Source organism: Oryx dammah, unplaced genomic scaffold, assembly GCF_014754425.2.
Source record: "Oryx dammah isolate SB20612 unplaced genomic scaffold, SCBI_Odam_1.1 HiC_scaffold_18, whole genome shotgun sequence".
NCBI classification, from domain to species: Eukaryota; Metazoa; Chordata; class Mammalia; order Artiodactyla; family Bovidae; genus Oryx; species Oryx dammah.
Genome location: NW_024070202.1, coordinates 20,203,391 through 20,227,277, shown reverse-complemented (window position 1 = coordinate 20,227,277; position 23,887 = coordinate 20,203,391). Strand labels below are relative to the sequence as shown.

General features: G+C 38.6%; 1 protein-coding gene across 1 annotated transcript in view; it reads left to right on the top strand.

Annotated features, from left to right (window-relative positions):
* The window catches only part of THSD7A (thrombospondin type 1 domain containing 7A), a 484,105-nt gene that overhangs the window by 303,494 nt on the left and 156,724 nt on the right, over positions 1-23,887 (top strand). The window contains exons 5-6 of the mRNA XM_040260579.1: positions 5,890-6,045; positions 7,645-7,857. Of these exons, the coding sequence (XP_040116513.1) occupies positions 5,890-6,045; positions 7,645-7,857 (369 nt within the window). The remainder of the gene's footprint in view (positions 1-5,889; positions 6,046-7,644; positions 7,858-23,887) is intronic.

The window sequence follows — 23,887 nt, the reverse complement described above, 5'->3', positions numbered from 1 at the left end:
GGATTTTCCTTTCTTGTGATCCCAGTTATAAATTTGAAAAGTTTTATTTTTATTTATTTATTTATTTTTGAAAAGTTTTATTTTTAAAATAACATATAGGTTTCTGCTTCCAGGAGGATAGATAAGATGTAATTTTTCCTAATTCTCTCACTAAATTAAAAAAAAAAAAAGTCCTGTAGTAAACAGAGCCTAAGATGACTCTGAAAGATGGAGAAGAAGCCAGACAAGCTAGAGATTTTAAAACTCAGGAAAAGACAAATGCTGGGTTCCTTGATGTATCTTTTCCTCCCATGTCTCAGACTTGGAGTGAGAGAAGAAAACCACCCAGAAACGCCAGTGGGAGCAGATTTTGAAAGGATCTAACAGATACCTATTCAGGCAATGTTAGAATTGGCTTCCAACACCATATGAAAATTAAAACGTATTCTCTATCTATAAAAAATTAAACATGTAAGAAGGAGTGACACTGGTTGGTAGAGTGGATTAAAAAATATGACCCAACTATACACATTCAACAAGAAACCTCAAATATAGCAATATCCCAGGTTGAGAGTAAATAATGAAAAACAATAAATCATGAAAATATTATTCAAAGAAAAGCAGGAATGGGGTATATTACGATCAGACAAATTAGATGTCAAAGCAAAGAAAATTACCAGAAAACTACTGTAACTCACTGAATATGGAATAGGAAACTTCTATCTAGACAGCAGTAAAAGAAGGAACAAAGAACAAACTAGTAGGACCAAAAGGAAACTGCAGCCCCAAATCCCTCATAAATACAGGTACAGAAACCCATAGCAAAATACTAGCAAACAGAATTCAGTTATACATCCAAGAATTGAAGACTAGGACCAAGTACAGTTTACTCAGGGAAACATGGCCAGCTCAGTATTGGAAAAATCAGTTCATATTATCCACCACATTAACAGGCTAATGAGCAAAAGTTCACATGATAATATCAGTGGAGAAAAAGCACTGGGCAAAATTCACCATCCATTTATCATAAAAACTCTCAGAAAAGTAGGACTAGAGAGAAACATCCTCAACTTGGTAAAGATCATGTACAAAAACCTGTAGCTAATGTTATACTTAATGGCAGAAGACCGAATTCTTTCCCTGTAAGATTACAAACGAAGTGGATGTAGGCAGTCTTTGTAGCTACATCACTCTAATCTCTCTCTACGTTATGGCAGTTCCTTTTTTTCTCTGTGTCGTCACATGGCCTTCTCATAAGGACAACAGTCATTGGATTTAAGACTTACCTGAGTCCAGTAGAACCTTATTAGCTAATTATTGCAGTGACCGTATATTCAAATAAGGTCATGTTCTGAGCTTCTAGAAGACACGAATTTGAGGCAGGGGGGAGAGGGGAATACTATTCAACCCAGTACATGTACCCTAGCTGTATCAGTATCAGTATTCTGGTTGTGGTATTATATTATAGTTTTGTGAGGTCTAATGGGAGAAACTGGGTAAAGGATATATAGGATCTCTGTGAAATTACAATTTCATGTGAATCTATAGTTATCTCAGAATAAGACATTTAATTTGGAAAAAATTACATATTCAATATTCTTAAGGATTATACAGAGAGTATATTTTCTCTTTTTCTCTCTCAACAATACCATATTGGCCTCATTACTGGAAACAAATGATTAAGTTTATCTCCTATAAGGAATTTTTGTCTGTTGTAATACTCTATACAAGTGCAAAGTGTTTCAGACCTACAAAAATTGCTTTATTATCTCCAGAAAATAAAATTCTTTTATGACCTTGTGAAGCATACAGAGTACATATCATTAAAAACCCTTTAAGTCATATGAGAGCAATAAAATATCTCCTTTATTTTCAAGAGATCAACAATAAGACAAAAAAAAATCTAATATATACTTCTTTGGACCTTATACTGGAAGAACAGTTTCTTAATAATTTCTAATAAAATTATATAAGAATGATGACTGGGCCACACTAAAAAATTCAGTTCTCAATGTTTGAGAATAAGGGATCAGCAATAAATACTATATTATATAATATAAAACTGTAGGAATAATATCCCACAGATTAATCTAGAACCTAATAAGATCTTCTGTCTGTTCTTTACAGATAAATCTTGGGCCATTGCAAAAAATAAAAAAAAAAGACAGCTTTTGAAGAGTTCAGCTCATACCTGTGATTTACATTAATCAGCATATACTGTTTAAAGGCATAGAGTTGACTCTGCTGAATCTATGCTCTCACTACCCAAACCTCCTCTTACTTTCCCTGATGGTTTCATCCTGGTTACCTCCACCAGTGAGTTGTATACTGGGCATGAGGCTTGAAGTGGTAGCCCCAATTTGCCACCTCTTTGTATGCCAGGGAAGGTCTAAGACAGAACCCAGTCAGTTAGATCAACAATTGTGTGATTCATATTTGTAAAACTGGCTGAATACATTTATTTACAGTATCTTTTCTTAAATAAAAAAAATTGAAAATGAAAAAAAAAATCAGCGTATACTGGATAAGAAAATCTACAGTGAAAATCACCAAAGGAATAGAATCATACACAAATGCATATTCTCCCCCTGCGTTTATTTGATTAATGAAAGATAGATAGAAAGTTATCTGTGAAATTGAGGCTTTTATCAACTGAAAAAAATGCACAGTGTGAAAGTTGTGAATTAAGTTTTATTTGGGGTAAATGAGGACTATAGCCCAGGAGACAGCATTTTAGATAGCTCTGAGAACCTCCAAAGAGGTAGGGGAGAAGGTCAGTATATATTTTTTGGCACACATTTTTTGCAGAAGGTTGCTGCTAATCATAAGGAGCAGATGTCACTATAAAGGATTTTAGTGTTTTTCTAGATATGAGGAGATGCAAGAAGTGGGTTCATAAAATCTTCTGAAAATATCTATCTGAAAGCCTATTCTGTTAGTTTTACCCAGAGCACAGAGTGCCTCCTTCTGGGTCTCCACACTGAACCCCTTTCAGAGTGTGTTGAAGGTCAGCTGTCACAGCAGCTTGTGTTTAATCCTTGAAGAGGCAGATGGCAAGTGCCAATTTTTAGTTGGCACTGTTTTTCAAGAACTGTATTATCTCTGTGTTGAGTTGGCCAGCTTAGCAGAAGATTGTTAAGCATATTTTGCTTCAAGCAATACTTCCTAAAGCCTTTATTCATCTTATTTCTTTCTTAGTATTTAAAGAATTGTGAGCCATTATTCTTCTTTGTTTACTCAAAACACACTAAGTTAAAATTAAACTTTAGAAAAATGGCCAGGAATTAATGTTTTTCTCTGTTTGCTTAATTAAAAAAAAAAAAAAAAACTAGTTTCCTCCTAAAGTTTTCAACTTCCTATGTAAAATAAATTTCTTCAGGCTCTAACAGTGCTCACAATTGTATACTTTCCATCTCTAATTTCCAAAACTGTATGATAACACCGAACCATAAAGTTACTTTTAGTTCACTGAAAGTAAAACACCGAGAATTTTCAGGTAAGTATACATATAAGCACTAATTTAAATCTGCCTGCAATGCAGGAGACCAGGATTCGATCCCTGAGTCATGAAGATCCCTGGAGAAAGGGAATGGCCATCAACTCCAGTATTCTTGCCTGGAGAATCCCATGGACAGAGGAGCCTGGTGGGCTACAGTCCATGGGGTCACAAAGAGTCAGACATGATAGAGTGACTAACACTTTCACTGAAAGATTCCACAAATGAAGGAATTACTTATGTTAACTTGAAGTTATAGGAGTTTTTCTATGTATTACAGACTTACGTTAGTCAAGGTTCTCTGGAGAAGCAGAACCAGTAGGTTGTATATAAGTACATTATAGGAATCGGCTCCCAGAATCCTGGGAAGAAGGCCACTGGTGTACCTTCTGGTTTCCCAGAACCAGGAATTCTGATGTCCAAGAGCAGAAGATAGGTATCCCAGGTGAGGAAGAGAAAAAAATGGACCTTCTTTCACTTTTTTGTTCTATTCAGACCTCAGTGGATTGAATGATGCCCCACCCATATTGGTGAGGAAAGTCTACTTTAGTCTACTGATTCAAATGCCAGTCTCTTCCAGAAATGACCTCACAGACACACCCAGAAACAGTGCTTCACCCTCCCTTCGCCCAGGCAAGTTGCCACATGAAATCAACCATCCCAAGATTCTTATGCCTGTAAGAATATTAAAAACAAATCATTTTATGTGAGATACATATTATCGGTATCATTTTTTTTTTAATTCAGACAAATGAAGCCTTTATTTCTGTATTTTCTGTCATTACTGAACCAAGCACTTTCACTGTTAGAAAGCAATCCAGTTAATCATTTTTGGCTTTGGCAAATGTTACAATACAAATTAGTAGCAATTCTGATAAACCTAAGTGAGAATGCTCATGGTGCTCATGTTAAGCAAGTTAGGGATGCCCAGTCATTTATTTTCACTTCATTGTGTATGGGAGGGGAAGTGGTGAGGGCTGTGACTGAGAAGGGAGGGAAATAAGTACTTCTTGGAGGAAAACTCTGTAGAATATTTTTCAGAACTGAAAACTGTGGCAGAAAGAGGAGTTAATATACTAGCCTTTATGATTGTGTGTGTTTCTATATGTAGAAAGTTGAGGGATATGCAAGTACCTACAGTTTGCTTTAATGTTTAAACTACAAGTAGATATATTGAATATTTTTATTTAAAAGTTGGGATATTATGAGCATCTATATGCAATCCCATCTAATTAGAATTTGATAGTCCTTTACAATGGGCTTCCCTGCTGGCTTAGCTGCCTGCAATACAGAAGACCTGAGTTCAATCCCTGGATTGGGAAGATTCCTCTGGAGAAGGGAAAAGCTACCCACTCCAGTATTCTGGCCTGAAGAATTCCATGGATTGTATTGTCCATGGGGTCACAAAGAGTCAGACACTACTGAGTGATTTTCACTTCACTTTTACATAAAGAACCTAAGAGTTAAATCTCTTATTATGTCAGGCTTTTTGTGCTACGCGGATGGGCTTTGCAAAGTATCAGACTATAACAGAAGCTAGCTGTCATTGAAGGAAATGTGTGTCTAAGACATTTGCGTCTTTAAATTTTTATGACAGTAGTAGACTTGAGTCTCTTCTGATGTCTTTATAGCTTCCAGTATCTTTCTCTCTTAGTCATTTTTAACCAGAACTATGGACCCTGTCTGACATTAACTGTCAAATGTATGTGTTGTACAAAATAGCCAAATTGCAGTCATCAAAGGAAGAAAGAAGCATGGGCTAGCAGTATTTATCCACAGTTCATTGAACAACTCATGACCATACATGGACATTTATCAATTAGTCCCTTTAGCAGTTCTGAGCTTTGGATCACATACGCAGGTGGTGTACTCTTGAAAGTTCTGGAAAGTACCTGGTGAGTCATGCAGTTGGAGATAGAGATGCCCCTTTTGGTTCTTCATCATATCCACCAGGTACCTTTCTGTGGGCCAAAAGGGAACGGAGACTATTGTGCCACAAGGCACTCAGTGGAGATTTTCCAAAGACATTTACTTCCCTTCCTACTCTGTTCAGTCCTCCAAAGTAAATTCTACATTTTTAGAATCTGACTATAAAATTTTAGAAGTAAAATTAGCCTTAAGTATTGTTTTATTGGCTGGGAATATTAGACTCAGCATTATTAATAGCATAGTGGTGAAGCCGGAGATTAAACAATTTTAGGAATTCTAGCCCAGTTTCCTTTGACGACACTACATTGCTTCCTTTTCCCCCTTCTCCTTCTCCTTTTATTCTCAGGATGGAGCTGAGAAACATTGAAGTAATGTCTTGGTGACACTTCTCTAAGCATTTTTCCTTCTTCATACACATAGAAGAATCATATTATTGACCAGTACTACGTTTAATGCTTAAGGGATCTCTCTTTGTCTCCAAACAGCCCCCAAACCAGTGGACTTGAAATCATGCACTGGCCCTGTCCCTAACACGACACAGCTGTGCCACATTCCCTGTCCTATTGAATGTGAGGTTTCACCTTGGACAGCTTGGGGACCTTGCACTTATGAAAACTGTAATGACCAGCAAGGCAAAAAAGGTATGTAATACTAAAATGGCATGCTTGAAACTCCCATCAATGAAGTCAAACCATGAATTATTAACAAACGCTTCTGCATGTTCCTGCGATCATTTGTTGACAGTATTTTCTAGAATGGCTAAAGAGTACTAATTACAAAAGAAGTATAAACCCACTCTGGTGATAATACCGGAAGATAAAAACTGCAGAATATAAGCAAGATGCTTATTATTTTAGACAACAGATGGAGAACATCTAAGGCAGTTGGTGCAGTGGTTAAGATGAGCTATGGTGTCATACTGACCTGAACTGGAAAACCTGTTCTGTCCTCTACTGTTTAGATAAGTTAATTAGTGTAAGTCTTTATCTCCTTATCTGTAAAAGTGATGTAATCTGATCCAGCACCCATGTTTTCTTTAAAGATCCAAGGAGATAAAACATAAAGCATTTATTTCATAGTTAGTAGCTGCTGCTGCTGTTGCTGCTAAGTCGCTTCAGTCGTGTCCAACTCTGTGCGACCCCATAGACGGCAGTCCACCAGGCTCCCCCGTCCCTGGGATTCTCCAGGCAAGAACACTGGAGTGGGTTGCCATTTCCTTCTCCAATGCATGAAAGTGAAAAATGAAAGTGAAGTCGTTCAGTCGTGTCTGACTTTTACCGACCCCATGGACTGCAGCCTACCAGGCTCCTCCGTCTGTGGGATTTTCCAGGCAAGAGTACTGGAGTGGGGTGCCATTGCCTTCTCCGAGCTAATAGCTAGTACCTAATATATAGAACTCCTTATTATTTTAAGATAAACAAATAATGACTATTACTTTTATGATGCAAATGTTATATCTGAAAGAAGTAGAATAAGAAACATCCCATGTGGTAGGCACGGTAGAGTGATTTTCCCATGATCTAGTAATTGAAAACACTTTTCTATTTTGTTTCAAAGGACAGCTTTCTAGTGATTCTAATATGTTCACTTAGTAATAGACAGACTTACTAATTTTGTCATACAATATCAGACAAGGCAACACTTAGGTGCTATTAAAGCACAGAGCAGGTCTTTGAATACTCCTCATTAGAACTCGGATGGATTATATCCCTAATTCAAATTTCTAGGGAGTCTAAAATCAACTAAAGCTCACAAAGACAATTTTCTGAGATCATCCAACTTCTCAGAGGTTCCTTTTCAAGTTTAACCACATAAGCCTGTTGAGGAATTCAAAGTAATACCACTTTTGTCTGGTCATGAATATTTCTGAATAGCTTGAGATTTTATGATGTCTTTGGAGATTTTATTGTCTTTGAACATTTTATAACTACAGACTTTCCAAATTAACCAAAAGCAAAATCTCCTCTTTTTCTCTCTCTGCAGCTCTTTTCTTGCTTTATTTTTACTATAGTAAGCAAATATCAAAATCCCTCTTTGGCCATTTGTTCATTTATTTACTCATCTGATAAATTATTAATGAGCTCCTATTAAACTAGAGTTTGGGGATACCCTAGTGAATAAAGCACATATGAATTTTACCCTTTACCCTCATCCTGCTTTCACTTAGGCTTTCATTTAGCCTTCTAAAATATTCAACCCACGATGGTAACAAAGAATATTTTCCTTCCCCAACAATTCAGGTTTCAAACTGAGGAAACGGCGCATCACCAGTGAGCCCACTGGAGGCTCTGGAGGCCCTGGGAACTGCCCTCACTTACTGGAAGCCATTCCCTGTGAGGAACCATCCTGCTATGACTGGAAAGCTGTGAGGCTCGGCGACTGTGAACCAGATAATGGCAAGGAGTGCGGTCCAGGCACGCAAGTTCAAGAGGTCGTGTGCATCAACAGTGATGGTAAGAAAGATTATCTGTCCTCCGTTTATTTTATGGTTGTCTGTTTGACCCTGGCAAAATGCTTTTCCTTAGGTTAAAATATCATGTCTTCTCACGTCATAGCTGGTTCTGTTTACAAACACAGAAACAGCTGCCCCTTCCATTCTTCCTTCTTTCCTTCCTCTTCTCTTTCTCTCTTTCATTTTTTCTGATGGTGGCTGTGGAGAGGGTCTTTAAGCAATCACAGGGTATTTTCACTTTTAAAACAAGTAACATGCAATAAGAAGACATCATCAAGACAAGGTGTAAAAACAATGAGAGGTAACATTTTTCTAAGATTTTTTAATTTGCCATAGAAAGTGATATGTAAATAAAGAAGGGTTGTTAGCTTTGGTTGATTTGATTTCAGAAGCCTTCATCTCCCACCCTGATAAGTGTCTTAGTAATGATTACCAAGCCATTAGTCCTATTGCAGCCTCGAGTTCCTCCTGAATCAACCTTCTGAACTCTAGGACTCTCCCTGCCAGGAATGTCATACAGCCGCCTGGGTGAGGATTTTCCACAAAGTTCTCTTCTTGAACCACAGGAATTATCCAGGACTTTTACAACTGACTTTTGTTTGATAAAATATACTGTCTTGCTCTCAGCCTTGACTGAAGATTTTTGCATCCTTTCCAAGCATGATGCTACTGTTTCAGGGAGATTCCCCCTGACTCTTTAGCAATCCCTGAATTACACTTAGGAAACACAGATGTCCCCCAGATGTAGTGTAAACCTCTGGCTAAAATTGTCTCTAAGGTCCCTTCCAACTCTGGAATCCTATGACTCTGCACATCAGAGCAGCGTGAGCACCACGCCCCAGGGCCCTGTGGTTGACAGTTGCTGCTGTTTACAGCCTACACAGAAACATTCTGGTGCCCCCGCAGGGCCCCTGGAACATCTGGTAACCATCATGATTCCTTCTATCCTATTTTCTTCCAGCAAACAGAATCTTTCCCTCCTGTGACTCAATCACTGCTCAGTAGAGAAAGATACTCTCTGGGGTAAGAGACTGACAAACACTGCCAGTACTGAGAAATGAGCCTTTCAACTTTGAAACGTGCAACGTTGTCTTTGGTGTCTCGGGTAGTCGTGCAGGACCGCATCAGGTGAAATCTGCACCAGCACTGGAGGCTGGAAGGTGAATGTGAAGAAGGGGGTTAGAGCTCCAGATACCTGATAGTGAATGTTGCTCTTTTCTCTGTAGATATAGTTAGCTATGCTACATCCTCTCTTTAGCTTGTACCCAGTTCTACTCTAAAGGGAAAGAAAAGAGGGTTAACATCCAGGAGAAAGGACGCAAATGGAACGCATCCTGTTGTGTTTATATACCCACTTCAAATCCTAATTTGAATTAAATGACAGAACATTACCATGTGAGTTGCTGGAAAAGCAGTAAGGGTCATATTTATTTTAGCATCATTAGTAACTCCCTTAATGATACTGCTTCTTGATTCCTTTTCCTCAATTTAAATAATTTTTCTTTACCTCCTAGAGACCTACGGAGAAACTGGGATCCCAAGTATTATTAAAAGTATATTTGTGTGGGCTAGGATGAAAACAGCTCTAAATGAAAAGTTAACTGTGCATGGAACTTCTGGCTAAATGTTATAAAATGAAAAATCAGACCTTACATATTGCAGTGGTCTTCCTGGATGTTTGTACAAATTGAATATATTTAAAATATACTAGAAGTGAAGTGAAGTGAAGTGAAGTCGCTCAGTCGTGTCTGACTCTTTGCGACCCCGTGGAGCTATTTTAAAAACATTAGTGATTAATTTTGTCAGGTAAAAAATATTTTGTAGGACAATCACTTCCCAAATTTTCTTATGGAACATTGAGACAAACAGACAAATGAGTTAGCTATGTCTAGTTACATTGAAAAATAATGCATGTCATAATATAAAATACAAGTTGATAACTCAGTATACATAAGCAGATTTCACTTTGTCCACCAAACAAAGACAATGAATTTTAAAAGGTAAGAAATGTGTTACTGAAATTCAGTTTGTTATTATTGGTCTTTATCAGGACATCTCCTCTGTCATTATGTTTTACTCTCTGACATATATTAGTTGTAGGGCAACTCAATACTTTAGCTGGCTCAACTACAGAAATGTATAAAATCAAGAGAATCTTTTATTATAAATCCTAGAGCTGTTCAAATTTATTATACCTGAAACATAATTGCACTGCTAAAATCAGCTCAAAAGCTGGGGACCTGTAAGTACTATACGAGTATTATCATGTGGTCATCTGGTAAAGTGTTTAGCAGCTGCACCGAATGTCATTTTGTAATTAAATCGAGCCCAGGGAATTAAAGTTGATTAGTTGTACAGACTGTACCTCTAAGCCTGTCTGTGGCTATAGATTTTGTTTTATAATTAAGTTACAGCTCAACTAGGGAAATGAGGAATTAGAGCCTGTGAATCTAACAAATAATTTTAAAAAAAATCTTTTTTCTCCCACCTTCCTCACAAATTTCACAACTTTCTTAATGATCACAAAGTGTCTAAAGTCTCTTTCCTTCTGAATTATTCTTTACCGGGCTTTTGAGATCAATAGGATTTGCTGCTTGCTATTATTGTTCATTTTCCCAGTTGACTTCTAAGGAGCAGGATTGGGAAAGAGTTGGAAGAACCCCCAAGAGAAGTTTTGTGTAGATTCTCTGACAGAGGGGTATAACAAAAATGAGAGACAAAGGAGAACTCAAAGAGGCAGTTAGCCTCTCCAGAAAGAGAGGAACGTTTTATGTGTAACAACAAAAAAAATTACTGATAATTAAAAGACCTTCAGAAAAGCAGTGCCAGATCTCTGAGCACAAAGGCAGGAACTCTGCACCAAAGGTCTGGTGAGATGGGGCAGGGGGGCAAGTGGGATCCTCAAGGATGCTGAACCTGTGAGCAAACCCAGAATCTGCCTTCTTCCAGGTTTGGCAGGATTTGTTTGTGTTTTATTTAAAGGTGTAAATTGATGAGGCAAGCGTACTTTGTTTCCCAAATTGGTTCCTTAGAGACAGAAGGAAAGCAAGGCTGAAAGTGAAAAATAGTCTATAATCTTACTGATTATGTAAGGATACTGTAAATCAAATATTATTTCCATATAAGATGATATAAAATCATACTATCCATATAAAATGATGCTATCCATATTTCATTATCATGTGTTCTAGTCCAGGAATCTGAGTACTGATACCTTTCTGTGTGAATTTCAAAACTACTGTTTTCCTGGAGTTTCTATGCTACCTTTCTCATTTTTATCCACAGGAGTAACAGTTAACATTTAACCAGTGACACTGACATGCATGAGTCATATTCACACTTGACAGAGATTTTTATGAAACCCTAAAATAATATTTTTATAGAAGTAAATCAATACAATCCCTGATTACACAGCTACTAAATATTAATAGTACAGTAGCAAGAGCAAGATCCAGCCATGACCTCCAAGTGTATTATACTGTTCTTGAAACTCAATTCCTTCCTCTTCTATTAGGTAAAGTGTGTCAAAGTTCAACTAACTGGGAATGTCATGATTATATAGATAACCTTAAATTATTGCAATTCATTTGTTAAGAGTAACTGACTTACTCTAAATGTCATTAGCAACAAATGTTTAACATACACCTGAACCCTGATTGTAGCACACCATTTCGTCATGCCACTGTGGTTAAAAACTATTGGATTTCTAAGAATGCCAACAGATTTTTCATGTACAATTTTTAAAAATGTATACATAATTTTAGGGCTTTCCAGGTGGCTCAGTGGTAAAGAATCTGCCTGCCAGTGCAGGAGACACAAGAGATGCAGGTTCAGTCCCTGAGGTGGGAAGATCCCCTAATTAGGAAAAGGCAACCCATTCTAGTATTCTTGCCTGGAAAATCCCATGGACAAAGGAGCCTGGCAGGCTATAGTCCATAGGGTTGCAAAGAGTCACACATGACTGAGCAACTGAGCGTACACATAAATAACATTAGATGTTTTAAGTCATCTATAAACAGATATGAGATATATGTACATATGTGTATTTTCATTATATGCAAGTATTTTTTCAAATTACCCTGTAAGATGCTAGATCTGCTTTGGCAAAGGGTATCTTGGATCGCCCAGTATCAAAATCTCCTTAAGTGTGCTATAAAACCAGATTCCTGTCTTATCTACAGACTCACTTAATTACAGTATATGGAGGCAAGTCCCAGAAAGCTGCATTTTTATGATTTCTGGATAATTCTGATGCATGCAGAATGAAGTTTGTGAACCTCTGTACTAAAATGAGAAAAGGATTGTTTTGGTGGAACCTAGGAACTGACTCTTTTATCCAAAGATTCCCAGCACCAAAGCAAACTGGCTGGATTTGGGTAATGCTGAAGAAGACATAAGGTTAAGACCACTAAGAGAGTAGTACTGAAGCAGGTCTTTAAAGTAAATTTTTCTGCCTGTTTTGGGAACCATTTCTGTATATCGGCAGAAGTTCCAACAGAACAAACTGTGAAAGATCATTGAAGATGACTCTAATATCCCAAGCAATGGCTTGTCATTTGACTTCTTAGTCTTTCTTAATTTTTACCACCAATTTCCTCCTCTCTCTCATGGAACGAGACATGTGTCTGCTTATGAGTAGAAGGAAGGAGAGACTGGAATACCATTTCTTTCCCAAGCAGTTCATGTTGTACTTCTTTTTCCCAGATATTCAGTATTAAGAGGAATGTAAAACCTGGTATCCTGAGGTAAATCAGGAGTAAGCACCTAAAGAGTATGGAAAATTTTTGTCTCTGGAAAACAGGACTCGGTATGGGGAGAAATGAGGCAAGCCTGTTCTATTTTAAGCCTTGTCGTACATACAATGTATATGCAATTTGCAAATCATGTAAATGCTGAATTAATTTGTCCAAATATATATTTATTAGAGAACAACAGTTTGGAGGGGGATAGGGGTATTTGGAAAAGAGTATAAGAGGTAAGGAGGAAATCATCCCAGGAATAGAGATTACAAAGCTTCTAGTTGAAACTAATATTTGGTCTGATTGAGAATATTCATGAGCTGCCCTAGAGCAATAGCCCATGTCAAGGATTGGGATGCCAACAGTTGATTAAGGATGTGCTCTCAGGGAAAGCCAGTAAGAAAATGGGGGATGAAGAAGCAAAATAATGAAAGGGGAGTGTGTCTTGGGTACCCAAGACCACCCCCAGGTTCTTTAGTTAAGGAGAGGAACTTATAGAACTCAATACATGATTTATTTTGTCAAAAGGAAACAAAGCAAAATCAGCAAAAGAAAAAAGGCACATGGGGCGAAGTCTGGAGAAAACCAGGCACAAGCTTCTGGGAGTCCTCTCCCAACAAAATCGCATACGATGTGCATCATTTTTCCATCAGTGAATTGTGACATGTGTGAAGTGTTATCTACCAGGAAGGCTCATCTGAGCCTAGGAGTCCAGAGTTTGTATTGACTCAGCCATGCAGTCACCTTCTGTTTGTGTGCTGTGCTCAGTTGTGTCCGACTCTTTGCTACCCCAAGGTCTAGCACACCAGCCTCATCTGTCCATGTGATTTCCCAGACAAAAATGCTGGAATGGGTTGCCATTTCCTCCTCCCAGTGGATCTTCCTGACCCAGGGATCAAACCCCGTCTCCTGCATTGGCAGGTGGATTCTTTATCACTGACCCTCCAGGGGAAGCCTCGCCTGCTTAGTAGCACATACCAAAATTGCAGACTCCCACAAGGAAAGCAGTCTTTCAGTCTAAGCAGCAATTATTTGTAAAAGTGCTTTATGCACAGTGAGCAAAACTTTAATTATTTAGAGAACATGGAAAGTGAAAGTCACTCAGTCATGTCTGACCTTTTGCAACTCCATGGAATGCCCATGGAATTCTCTAGGCCAGAATACTGGAGTGGGTAGCCTTTCCCTTCTCCAGGGGATCTTCCCAACCCAGGGATTGAACCCAGGTCTCCCACATTATGGGTAGATTATTTACCAGCTGAGCCAGAAGGGAAGCCCAAGACCACTAGAGTGGGTAGCCTATCCCTTCTCCAGAGAATCTTCCCAACCCAGGAATCAATCCAGGGTCTCCCTCATTGCAGGTGGATTCTTTACCAACTGAGCTATCAGGGAAGCCCAGAGAGCATAGAGCCCTGCAGATATTCAGGTTTCCAGATGCAAGCTATGGGCCAGCTGAGTGAGCAAGAGTATCTAAGGGTAACAGTCTCAGGCCTGCTAAGTGAACTCCTTTCTGCACAGAGAAACACCAAAGTTTCAGACTCAGTCTAAGCAGGTGAGACACTCTGGAGTGTAAATTAAATCCCAAAGCTTGTAGTTTTAAAAATAAAGGAGCTGGCTCCAGTTTCATCCATCTCATCAGAACTGATTCAAATGTATTCTTTTTAAACGGCTGAGTAATACTCCATTGTGTATGTGTACCACAGCTTGATTGCAGAATATGTAAATTTGGTATAGCTATGGCAGGAAAGATGGCAAACATGATAATGTTAATAGATCTAGCTCTCAATAAATGATTTCACTTACTTTAAAAAATAAAATAAAATAAAGGAGCTGGGATTTTATATTCTCAAACCAGTCAACCACTAGCCCACAGATACTACCTGGAAGGAGGAAGGTGGGTCCAGGAAACTTCCAGCTATTATGACATAATTGTTCGTGAATTCTCCAGTGAAATTTAAATAATTCTATTTTAAATTAAATGGAAAGTGGAATTTCAGAAGGCTCAGAAACTTAAAAACACCCAAATAGCAGGCATTGAGGTTGTTCAATAGTTGAAAATGTTGACATATCTTTTCAAGAACTTAAAATTGAAAAACCTATTCTTAAATATTTTTGCTTTTTTCCATCAGGATAATACCATTTGTGCTGTATCTTTTCATAATTATTATCAGTTATGTACAAGAACCTCATAATACAGAAGGAGGAGTGATGAAAACATCAGTTAAAATTTGTTTTTAAGTTTAGAAGGGAAGCTAACCTATGATTTGCTCCTAAAACTTTGACAAGAACTTGAGTTCAGATCAATTGAAATATCTGTAGAACACAATTTAAAAACCATGATCACTCTTTGGAACTAGAATCTACTTCTTAACACAAATTACATAGCCATTACGTGGAAAAGCTGATCTTTTTAAATGCACAAATATGTCCTATAACTGAATTGTTTTTCATAATTTAGGCAATAAATCAACTAAGGAGTTTCCTTCCTGTAGACTGCTATGTCATTTAATGTGTTTGGAATATAATTAGGTTGGATATTATGCTTAAATCTAAGCTCTCTTACTTTACAATTAGGATCATCTAACACTGTTGGTAAGAGTTTGTTTCCTATAATTCAGTTGAGATTCTCTATTCAATTTATTATAAAGATGAAAGTCATTATAGCTTTTTTAGAAAGTTTAAGACAACAAGCTATTCTTCAGTGTTGGTTTGTAGTAATCACAATTTTATTCTGGTCTTAAAAAATCTGGCATCAGATGTCCTGATCTAGCCTTGTGCATTTGTATATGTGAGTGTGCGTGGTGTGTATGGATCTCCCTGGTGGCTCTGTGGTAAAGAATCCGCCTGCAATGCTGGAGACACAGGTTGTATCCCTGGGTCAGGAAGATCCCCTGGATGAGGAAATGGAGATCCACTCCAGTATTCTTGCCTGGGAAATTCCATGGAGGAGCCTGGCAGGTCTCAAGAGTCAGACACAACTGAGCGTGCATGCGTGTGTGATATGTATATTATGTTTTGATATGATATAAATAAAAAATATTTTTTATTTGTAAGGAAGTCATCAGGATTGAGCCATGTTTCTGTTGCCTAGCAGTGTCTTAGCAAAGAGCAGAGCTTTATAAGGAAGTTTCTTCTATAAAGTAGGATAGTTATAGCAGAAACCTCGAATGAAAGTTAAGTGAACAGTAGTTTGCTAACCACTTAACTGGATGATATAAATCTCTCACTGAGTGTTATTTACCACTTGAAATGGCAAATGCAAGAGAAAGAAAATAGCTTTTCACTTTATCATAAGTGGTCAAGTGCCTTAACATAACCCAGGGCAGCCAATTTTCTCATAGCTGGGCCAGTAAAAGCCAGTATGATAGAAGACACATCTTTCAGTCATTTTAGACTGGAGTTTGACTGTTAAAGCTAAGAGATTCTCATCCCTTACACTGTCTCCCTCTCTCGTTTGCTTCTGTGACTTTGTTTCTCTCTTAATCTCCTCTAGCTGACTTTGTTTCCCCTGATTTCCTTGATTCTCCATCCCTCTGATTTCTTTCCTACCTCTCAGGTCAAGTGTCAGGTAACTATTGCTGGGTAGTAAACCACCTCGAAACTCATTGGCTGAAACAAAACCAGTTAGGATTTCTCATGATTCTGCCGAGTTCCTGTTCAGGTTTGACTGTGCTCGCTTGCAGAGGTTTGGCTGTGCCTGGAGCCAGATGCAAGATGGACCCCCTCACATAATTTCCAGCTGGTGTGAACTGTCCGCTGAGGTGTGTTGGTACTTCTTGACAGGGGCTCTCATTCTCACTTAGGCTAGACCAGCTTCCTTACATGGTGGATGTAGGGCACTGCTTTAAAAGGATGGAAACAGAAGCTGACAAGACTCTTGAGCTTGTCTGATGTCACTTCTGCCACATTCTTTTGGTCAAAAGAAGTCCCAATGACAACTCAGATTTAATGAAGAGAGAAACAGGCTCTACTGCTTATGAGAGACACTACGAAGAATTGTGGCAAAGGATTTAATTTACCACAGTCCACCATCTGGTCACGGTTGTTTTCATTCCTCTTAAATGCAAGGTACGCCCCCATTTCACCTGAGACTATCAAAAGTCTCAGGCAGTTACGTCATCAGGCTTAAAGTTTGCTATCTCTTGATCTGCATCTAGTTCAGATGTAGAAGAGGTATCTCAGGGACAACAGTTCAGGTGCAGCGACTCTTTTTTTGGCTTCCTGGATGGCTCAGGGTTTGAAGAATCTGCCTGCAATGCAGGAGACACAGGAGATGTCTGTTTGGTACCTGGGTGGGGAAAATTCCCTGGAGAAGGAAAATGGCAACCCACTGCAGCATTCTTGCCTGGGAAATCCCACGGACATAGAAGTCTGGCGGGCTACATTCCACGGGGTCACAAAAGTCGGACCAAGCACTCACACACTCACTCTCTTTTATTTGTATTCTTTTCTACATATATGCTTTGAGCTCTTATTTTTAAATGAGCTATTTTTCCCCTGGAGGCATTTTGTCAAATTCTTTCCTGTGCATTTCAAAGTGCTATTAGTGCTATTCTTTAATTATAGACTTTTTTTTTTTGAGGAGAAAAAATAAACCTTAAAATATAAAAATAAATATATAGCCTTTTTATTGAAGTGAAGTGAAAGTCCCTCAGTCATGTCCAACTCTTTGTGACCCCATGGACTCTATAGTCCATGGAATTCTACAGGCCAGAATACTGGAGTGAGTAGCCATTCCCTTCTCCAGGGGATCTTCCCAACCCAGGAATCAAACCCAGCTCTCTAGCACTGCAAAAATAAAATGACAGTCTCATCTGATCAAATTAAAATTATATAACTTGACATCTTAAACAGAATTGTGCTTTGTATCTTCCACATAATACCCCCTCCACAAACACAAAATTATTTTCTATGATAGGATTAGAGTGTTTATTTTTAAAAATTGTAAATGTTCAAGTGCTTTTGTCTCTAACTTGTATATCATTATTCCTTTCTTTTTTCTGTGAATTTAGAAAGTACTCAGTCCTACAGAATCTCTCAGTTTATCTGAATGAATTATTTAAGGTGTCAAGGAAACATAACCCTCATATTGAAAGATATTTCAATTTGTAGATATAATAAAAAGTTTAATCATTCAGATAATTTCCCCCCAAAATGAAACCCTTTCTTCCCTCACCTGACATACACATTTCTTCAAGGTCTTACTCTACACTAGTGCATGCTTTTCACAGTGATTTGTGAAAAATGGTTTTCCTTAAGATAAAGACTTCATATAATCCTTGTTTTATGTTACTTGTAGCAAAGAACCTGATTTCAGATTGAAATTGAAATTTATGGTTTCTAGGTGTGGCTATTCTCAAGTCAGAGGAATTTGAACAAAAAAGACAAGATACCTTCTCCGCACATACAACATACAATGATGTAACAGGGAGCAGAAAATCAGAATAGACTCAAAGATGAGAAAAAATAGGAAGCGTTTGGCAGTCCGTGGTCTACACCAGTTCTGAAACCCAGCCTGTCTCCCCTATATCAGGGGAGGGAAAATTCCTTGATCTAAGCCAGTTTCTGTTCCTTGAGAGTGTTTCCCTAGTCCATTTTACTCCTTGGCTCTTTGTTCTTCACTTCTGAACTTCTGGATTTTCCATAAGATGTCTCGCCTTTTCCATAAGAAATACACATTTATAGCTGAGGAACTTCCTTAGTCTGCCTCCTCCTCATGTGAACCAGAGAGCCTGGAATCCTTTTATTCATTTTGAAACTTTTCAATTTCTCGAAGACCAAGGTGACAGTGTTTTTATCAATACAGCCCTGTTAAAATGTGGGTTTCTTAAGAATCTCATTGGAGGTCTCTCTCTGGTACCAAAGCCATATCCATAATGTGGATAATTTGCTTTTTGAAAGAACCTCTCTTTATTTTGGGCTGTGTATGAGGCTGCTGTGGAAACTGCCTTTAAGAATTTTAGAGGCCTTTGAAAAGACAGAGAGTCTTCTAAATACCACTAAATTTTTCTGAGGTCTTATCAAAGAACTTTTCGCTGCATCCTTGAATTGGTTTTTATCTTAGGCCATTTATTACTCTGAAAATCTTTCTCTCTTCTAACTAGAAGAAAGAAACAATTTTGTTTTCTATTTCAGCACATCAAGGCATCATTATAATTCCAACTGCACATTGAGTTATTCTTTTTGTAGTTTATTTCTCTATATATAGCATATGATTCTCAGTGGAAAAAAGTTAAATTGACATTTTTTAACATCTTTCCCGGAAACATCTGGATACATAGGTTCATTTAATATTTTCTATCTTGCAAGTTTCTATAAGTAACAGTGCTGCCAATTTTTCCAAAATATGTAATGTGAGACTCTGATTCCATCCTCTGTTAACAATCTTCTCACCTACTTTTCAGCCTTTACTACATTTTGGCCATGCTACCTGTTTTTTGTTGTTGCTGTTATTGTTCAGTCGCTAAGTTGTGTTTGACTCTTTGCGACCCCATGGACTGTAGCACGTCAGCTGATGCTGTTAATAACAGACTCCTCTGTCCTCCACCAACTCCTGGAGTTTGCTCAAGTTCATGTCCATTGAGGTAATATTTTAGGTTTATGTTTCAGAAGACCCCATTTCTAGGTACCGAGTTCTGTACCAGATCTCTATGATGCATAGCAAACCACCCTTAAACTTAACAAAATTTTTTTCTCAATTCCATTGGTTGGCTGGGCCTCTTTGGTTCTCTTGGGTTCTCTTGGGTTCCTCCTAGGCTCACTGGTCAGGTATACTCCACTTGAGAGCTGGTGTGGATGGTGTCTGAATTGGCCTCAATAATATCAGAGAAGGAACCTTGTTTTTCCTCCCTGTGTCTTCTCATCGCCCAGTGGACTAGACTGGCTTAGTCTCAAGGTGATCACAGAGCAGTGTTCCAAAAGGGCAAAACAAGTGAAAGACCTTATAATGCCTGGATTCTGGGGCAGCCATAAGGTTACTTCTACCACTTTCTTTGGGTCAAAGCCAGACAAGGCTAGCCATATTCCAGGGATACTGGATTCAGTTATACTTTTTGATGGGAGGTACTTGTCAGAATTTGTCTACTATGGCTACTTCTGTTTCCAGTAAACTATATTCCTTCTGTGCTTCTTCCTTAAATGTTAAGATTCCCCATCAACCTTCTGATTTTGAGTTCTACCTGACAGCTCCAGCTAAACCCTACTGGCATTTCCAAATGAGTATGTACCAAAGTGAAAGGTTAAAGTGTGTGCCTGCAATGTGGGAGACCTGGGTTTGATCCCTGGGTCGGGAACATCCCCTGGAGAAGGAAATGGCAACCCACTCCAATATTCTTGCCTGGAGAATCCCATGGACGGAGGAGCCTGGTGGGCTGCAGTTCATGGGGTCACAGAGTTGGACACGACTGAGCGAACAGTTCATTTTCAGTTCAGTTCAAAGTGAAATTCATCATCTTCCCTCCAAAATTGGTTTCTCTTCCTGGTTTCCTCCTCTCACTCATAGCACCAAAATTTACTCAGTCCTGTTGATAGAGTCAAAACTATGAGGAGACATAAAGGAGGTGATGAAGTCACTCCATGAGAATTTGGGGAGATAATATTCTAGGCAGTTCTTCAATTGCTCAGTCATGTCTGACTCTGAAACACCATGAACTGCAGCACACAAGGCTTTCCTGTCCTTCACTATCTCCTGGAGTTTGCTCAGATGCATGTCTATAGAGTCGATGATGCCATCCAGCCACCTCATCCTCTGTTGCCCCCTTCTCCTCCTGCCTTCAGTCGTTCCCAGCATTAGGGTTTTTTCCAGTGAGTCGGCTTTCATATCAGGTGAACAAAATATTGGAGCCTCAGCTTCGGCATCAGTCCTTCCATTGAAAATTCAGGATTGATTTTCTTTAGGATTGACTGGTTTGATCTCCTTGCTGTCCAAGGGACTCTCAGTAGTCTTCTCCAGCACCGCATTTCGAAACACATTTCTTTGGTACTAAGCCTTCTTTATGCTCCAGCTCACATCCATACATGACTACTGGAAAAACCATAGCTTTGACTAGATGGACATTTGTCAACAAAGTGATTTATCTGCTTTTTAATATGCTGTCCTGGTTTGTCGTAGCTTTTCTTCCAAGGAGCAAGCATCCTTTAATTGCATGTCTGCAGTCACCATCCACAGTGATTTTGGAGCCCAAGAAAATAATATCTGTCACTATTTCCACTTTGACCCCATCTATTTGTCATGAATGATGGAGTCAGATGCTATGATCTTAGTTTTTTGAATGTTGAGTTTTAAGGCAGCTTTTCACTCTCCTCTTCCACCTTCATTAAGAGGCTCTTTAGTTCCTTTTCACTTTCTGCCTTTAAAGTGGTACCATCTGCATATCTGAGGTGGTCGATATTTCTCCTGGAATCTTGATTCCAGCTTGTGCTTCATCCCACGTGGCATTTCACCTGATGTACTCTGCATATAAGTTAAACAAGCAGATGACAGTATAGCCTTGATATATTCCTTTCCCAATTTTGAACCAGGCCATTGTTCCATGTCTGATTCTAACTGTTGCTTCTTGACCTGCATACAGTTTTCTCAGGAGGCAGGTAAGGTGGTTTGGTATTCCTGTCTCTTTAAGAATTTTCCTGTTTGTTGTGATCCACACAGTCAAAGGCTTTGGTGTAATCAATAAAACAGAAGTAGATGTTTTCCTGGAATTTTCTTGCTTCTACTATGATTCAAACGGATGTTGGCAATTTGATCTCTGGTTCCTCTGCCTTTTCTAAGTCCAGCTTGTATATCTGGAAGTTCTCAGTTTGTGTTCTGTTGAACACTAGCTTGAAGCATTTAAGCATGAACTTGCTACCATGTGAAATGAGTGCAATTGTATGGTAGTTTGAACATTCTTTGGCATTACCTTTCTTTGGGATTGGAATGAAAACTGACCTTTTCCAGTCCAGTGGCCACTGCTGAGTTTTCCAAATTTGCTGGCATATTGAGTGCAGCACTTTCACAGCATCATCTTTTAGGATCTCAAATGGCTCAGCTGGAATTCTATCACCTCCACTAGCTCTGTTCATAATGATGCTTCCTAAGGCCCACTTGACTTCACATTTCATGATGTCTGGCTCTAGGTGAGTGATCACACCATCATGGTTATCTGGGTCATTATGACATTTTCGGTACAATTCTTCTGTGTATTCTTGCCACCTCTTCTTAATCTCTTCTGCTTCTGTTAGGTCCATACCATTTCTGTCCTTTATTGTGTACATCTTTGCATGAAATGTTCCCTTGGTATCTCTAATTTTCTGTAAGAGAACTCTAGTCTTTCCCATTCTGTTGTTTTCCTCTCTTTCTCTGCATTATTCACTTAAGGCTTTCTTATCTTTCCTTGCTATTCTTTGCAACTCTGCTTTCATATGGGTATATCTTTCCTTTTCTCCTTTGCTTTTCACTTCTCTTCTTTTCTCAGATATTTGCAAGGCCTCCTCAGACAACTATTCTGCCTTGTGGCATTTTTTCTTTTTGGGGGATAGCTTTGTTCACTACCTCGTGTATAATGTTATAAACCTCCGTCCTTGGTTCTTCAGGCACTCTGTCTATCGGGTCTAATATCTTGAATCTATTTGTCACTTCCACTGTATAATCATAAGGGATTTGATTTAGGTCATACCTGAAGGGCCAAGTGGTTTCCCCTACTTTCTTCAATTTAAACCTGTTTCAACAAGGAGCTCATGATGTGAACCATAGTTAGCTCCTGGTCTTGTTTTTGCTGACAGTGTAGAACTTCATCTTTGGCTGCAAAGAATATAATCAATATGATTTTGACCATCTGGTGATATCCATGTGTACAGTCTTCTCTTGTGTTATTGGAAGAGGGTGTTTGCTATGACCAGTGCGTTCTCTTAAGAAAACTCTGCTAAAAAGAAACATCAAATGCAAGACCCAGAGGTGGGAACTGCTTTGAATCTGAGGCACAACACAGTGGCCAGTGTGGTTGGAGTAGAACGTCTTAGGGGCTGAATAATGAGGGATGAGGTGAGAGAGGTTATGGAGGAGGAAGACAACACAGAGGCTTTGATCTTCACTCTAAGATGAAATCTGTTGGCGGATTTGAGTAGACAAGTAACTGGAACTTTGACTTTTGTTTTTAAAGAATCATTCTTGTTGCTTTGTTGAGAATGAACTTTGAAAGCATGAATAAGAAGCAGTGAAGAGGCTATAGCAATAATTCAGGTGAGAGAGAGTGGTGAGGCTTAGATAAGGGTGGCAACAATGGAAAGGGTGGTGCTAGTTTAAAGGAGACAGACTGATTGGGAGTCACTGAGGCAGTTAATAGAGATGGTGGGGTCCCGTGAGCGGATTTTCCTTATTTGGGGGTCACAGTGATCTCCAGACATCCTCTCTTGATTTGTGATTTAGCTGCTTAAAAATCTCTTGATGGCTTTCTGTTGCCTCCTGCATAATGTTCAGAGCTACTTAGGAATCACAGTATGTCTTCCCTGATCTCATCTGGCCCTTTTATCACTCATCTTTCTGTCCTCTTTCTTGCATCATGGTACATTTTAGAGAATTTGGTTATTTCCAATTTACCCATTATCCCCTCTATACTGTTAGTCACTCTGGGGGTAGGGATCATGTCTTATTTATTTTAGTGTACTTATTTCCTAGCACTGTGCTCCACATAACAGTTGTCAATAAGATTCATCACTAATTTCTTTCTTTTATTCCTGAACCTTTCATCTTTTCAGGAAATGACTGTCAATTTCTCCTTAAGTAAACTTTTGTTACTGCTCTCGCTGCAAATTCAGACTTTGCCTACTAGGGGTCAGATTAGACAGGACACCAAATTGCACACTCTATTAGCATCTCAATGTGTCTTCCAGTTCCATTACTCTCACGTGCCAGTACACCAGAAAACAGCCACTGTATTTGCATAAAGAGGAAAAAAGTAAACAATGTTTATAAAAACCTACAATCTGAAGGATTCATCTCACAGCATTTTATCATTAATCTGATTTTTGCTGAGATTCAGTTTTCTGGAACCCAGTCATTGAAGCACTAAGTATAGGCTCAGATGCTGACTTTACCATTTTCTTTGGCAAGTTTCTTAAAGCTTCTGTGACTAAGTTTCCTCATCTATGAAATAAGGATGGTGCAGTTACCTACTCATAATATTGTTATGGAGTGTAAATGAGTTAAAATATGTTAACTGGTAAGAATTGTACCTCACACATAATAAAAACTGTTTAAATATTTGTTTTTACTTTCATTCATCTGACGTGAATTCAAAATATAGTGAAAAAGGGAACTAA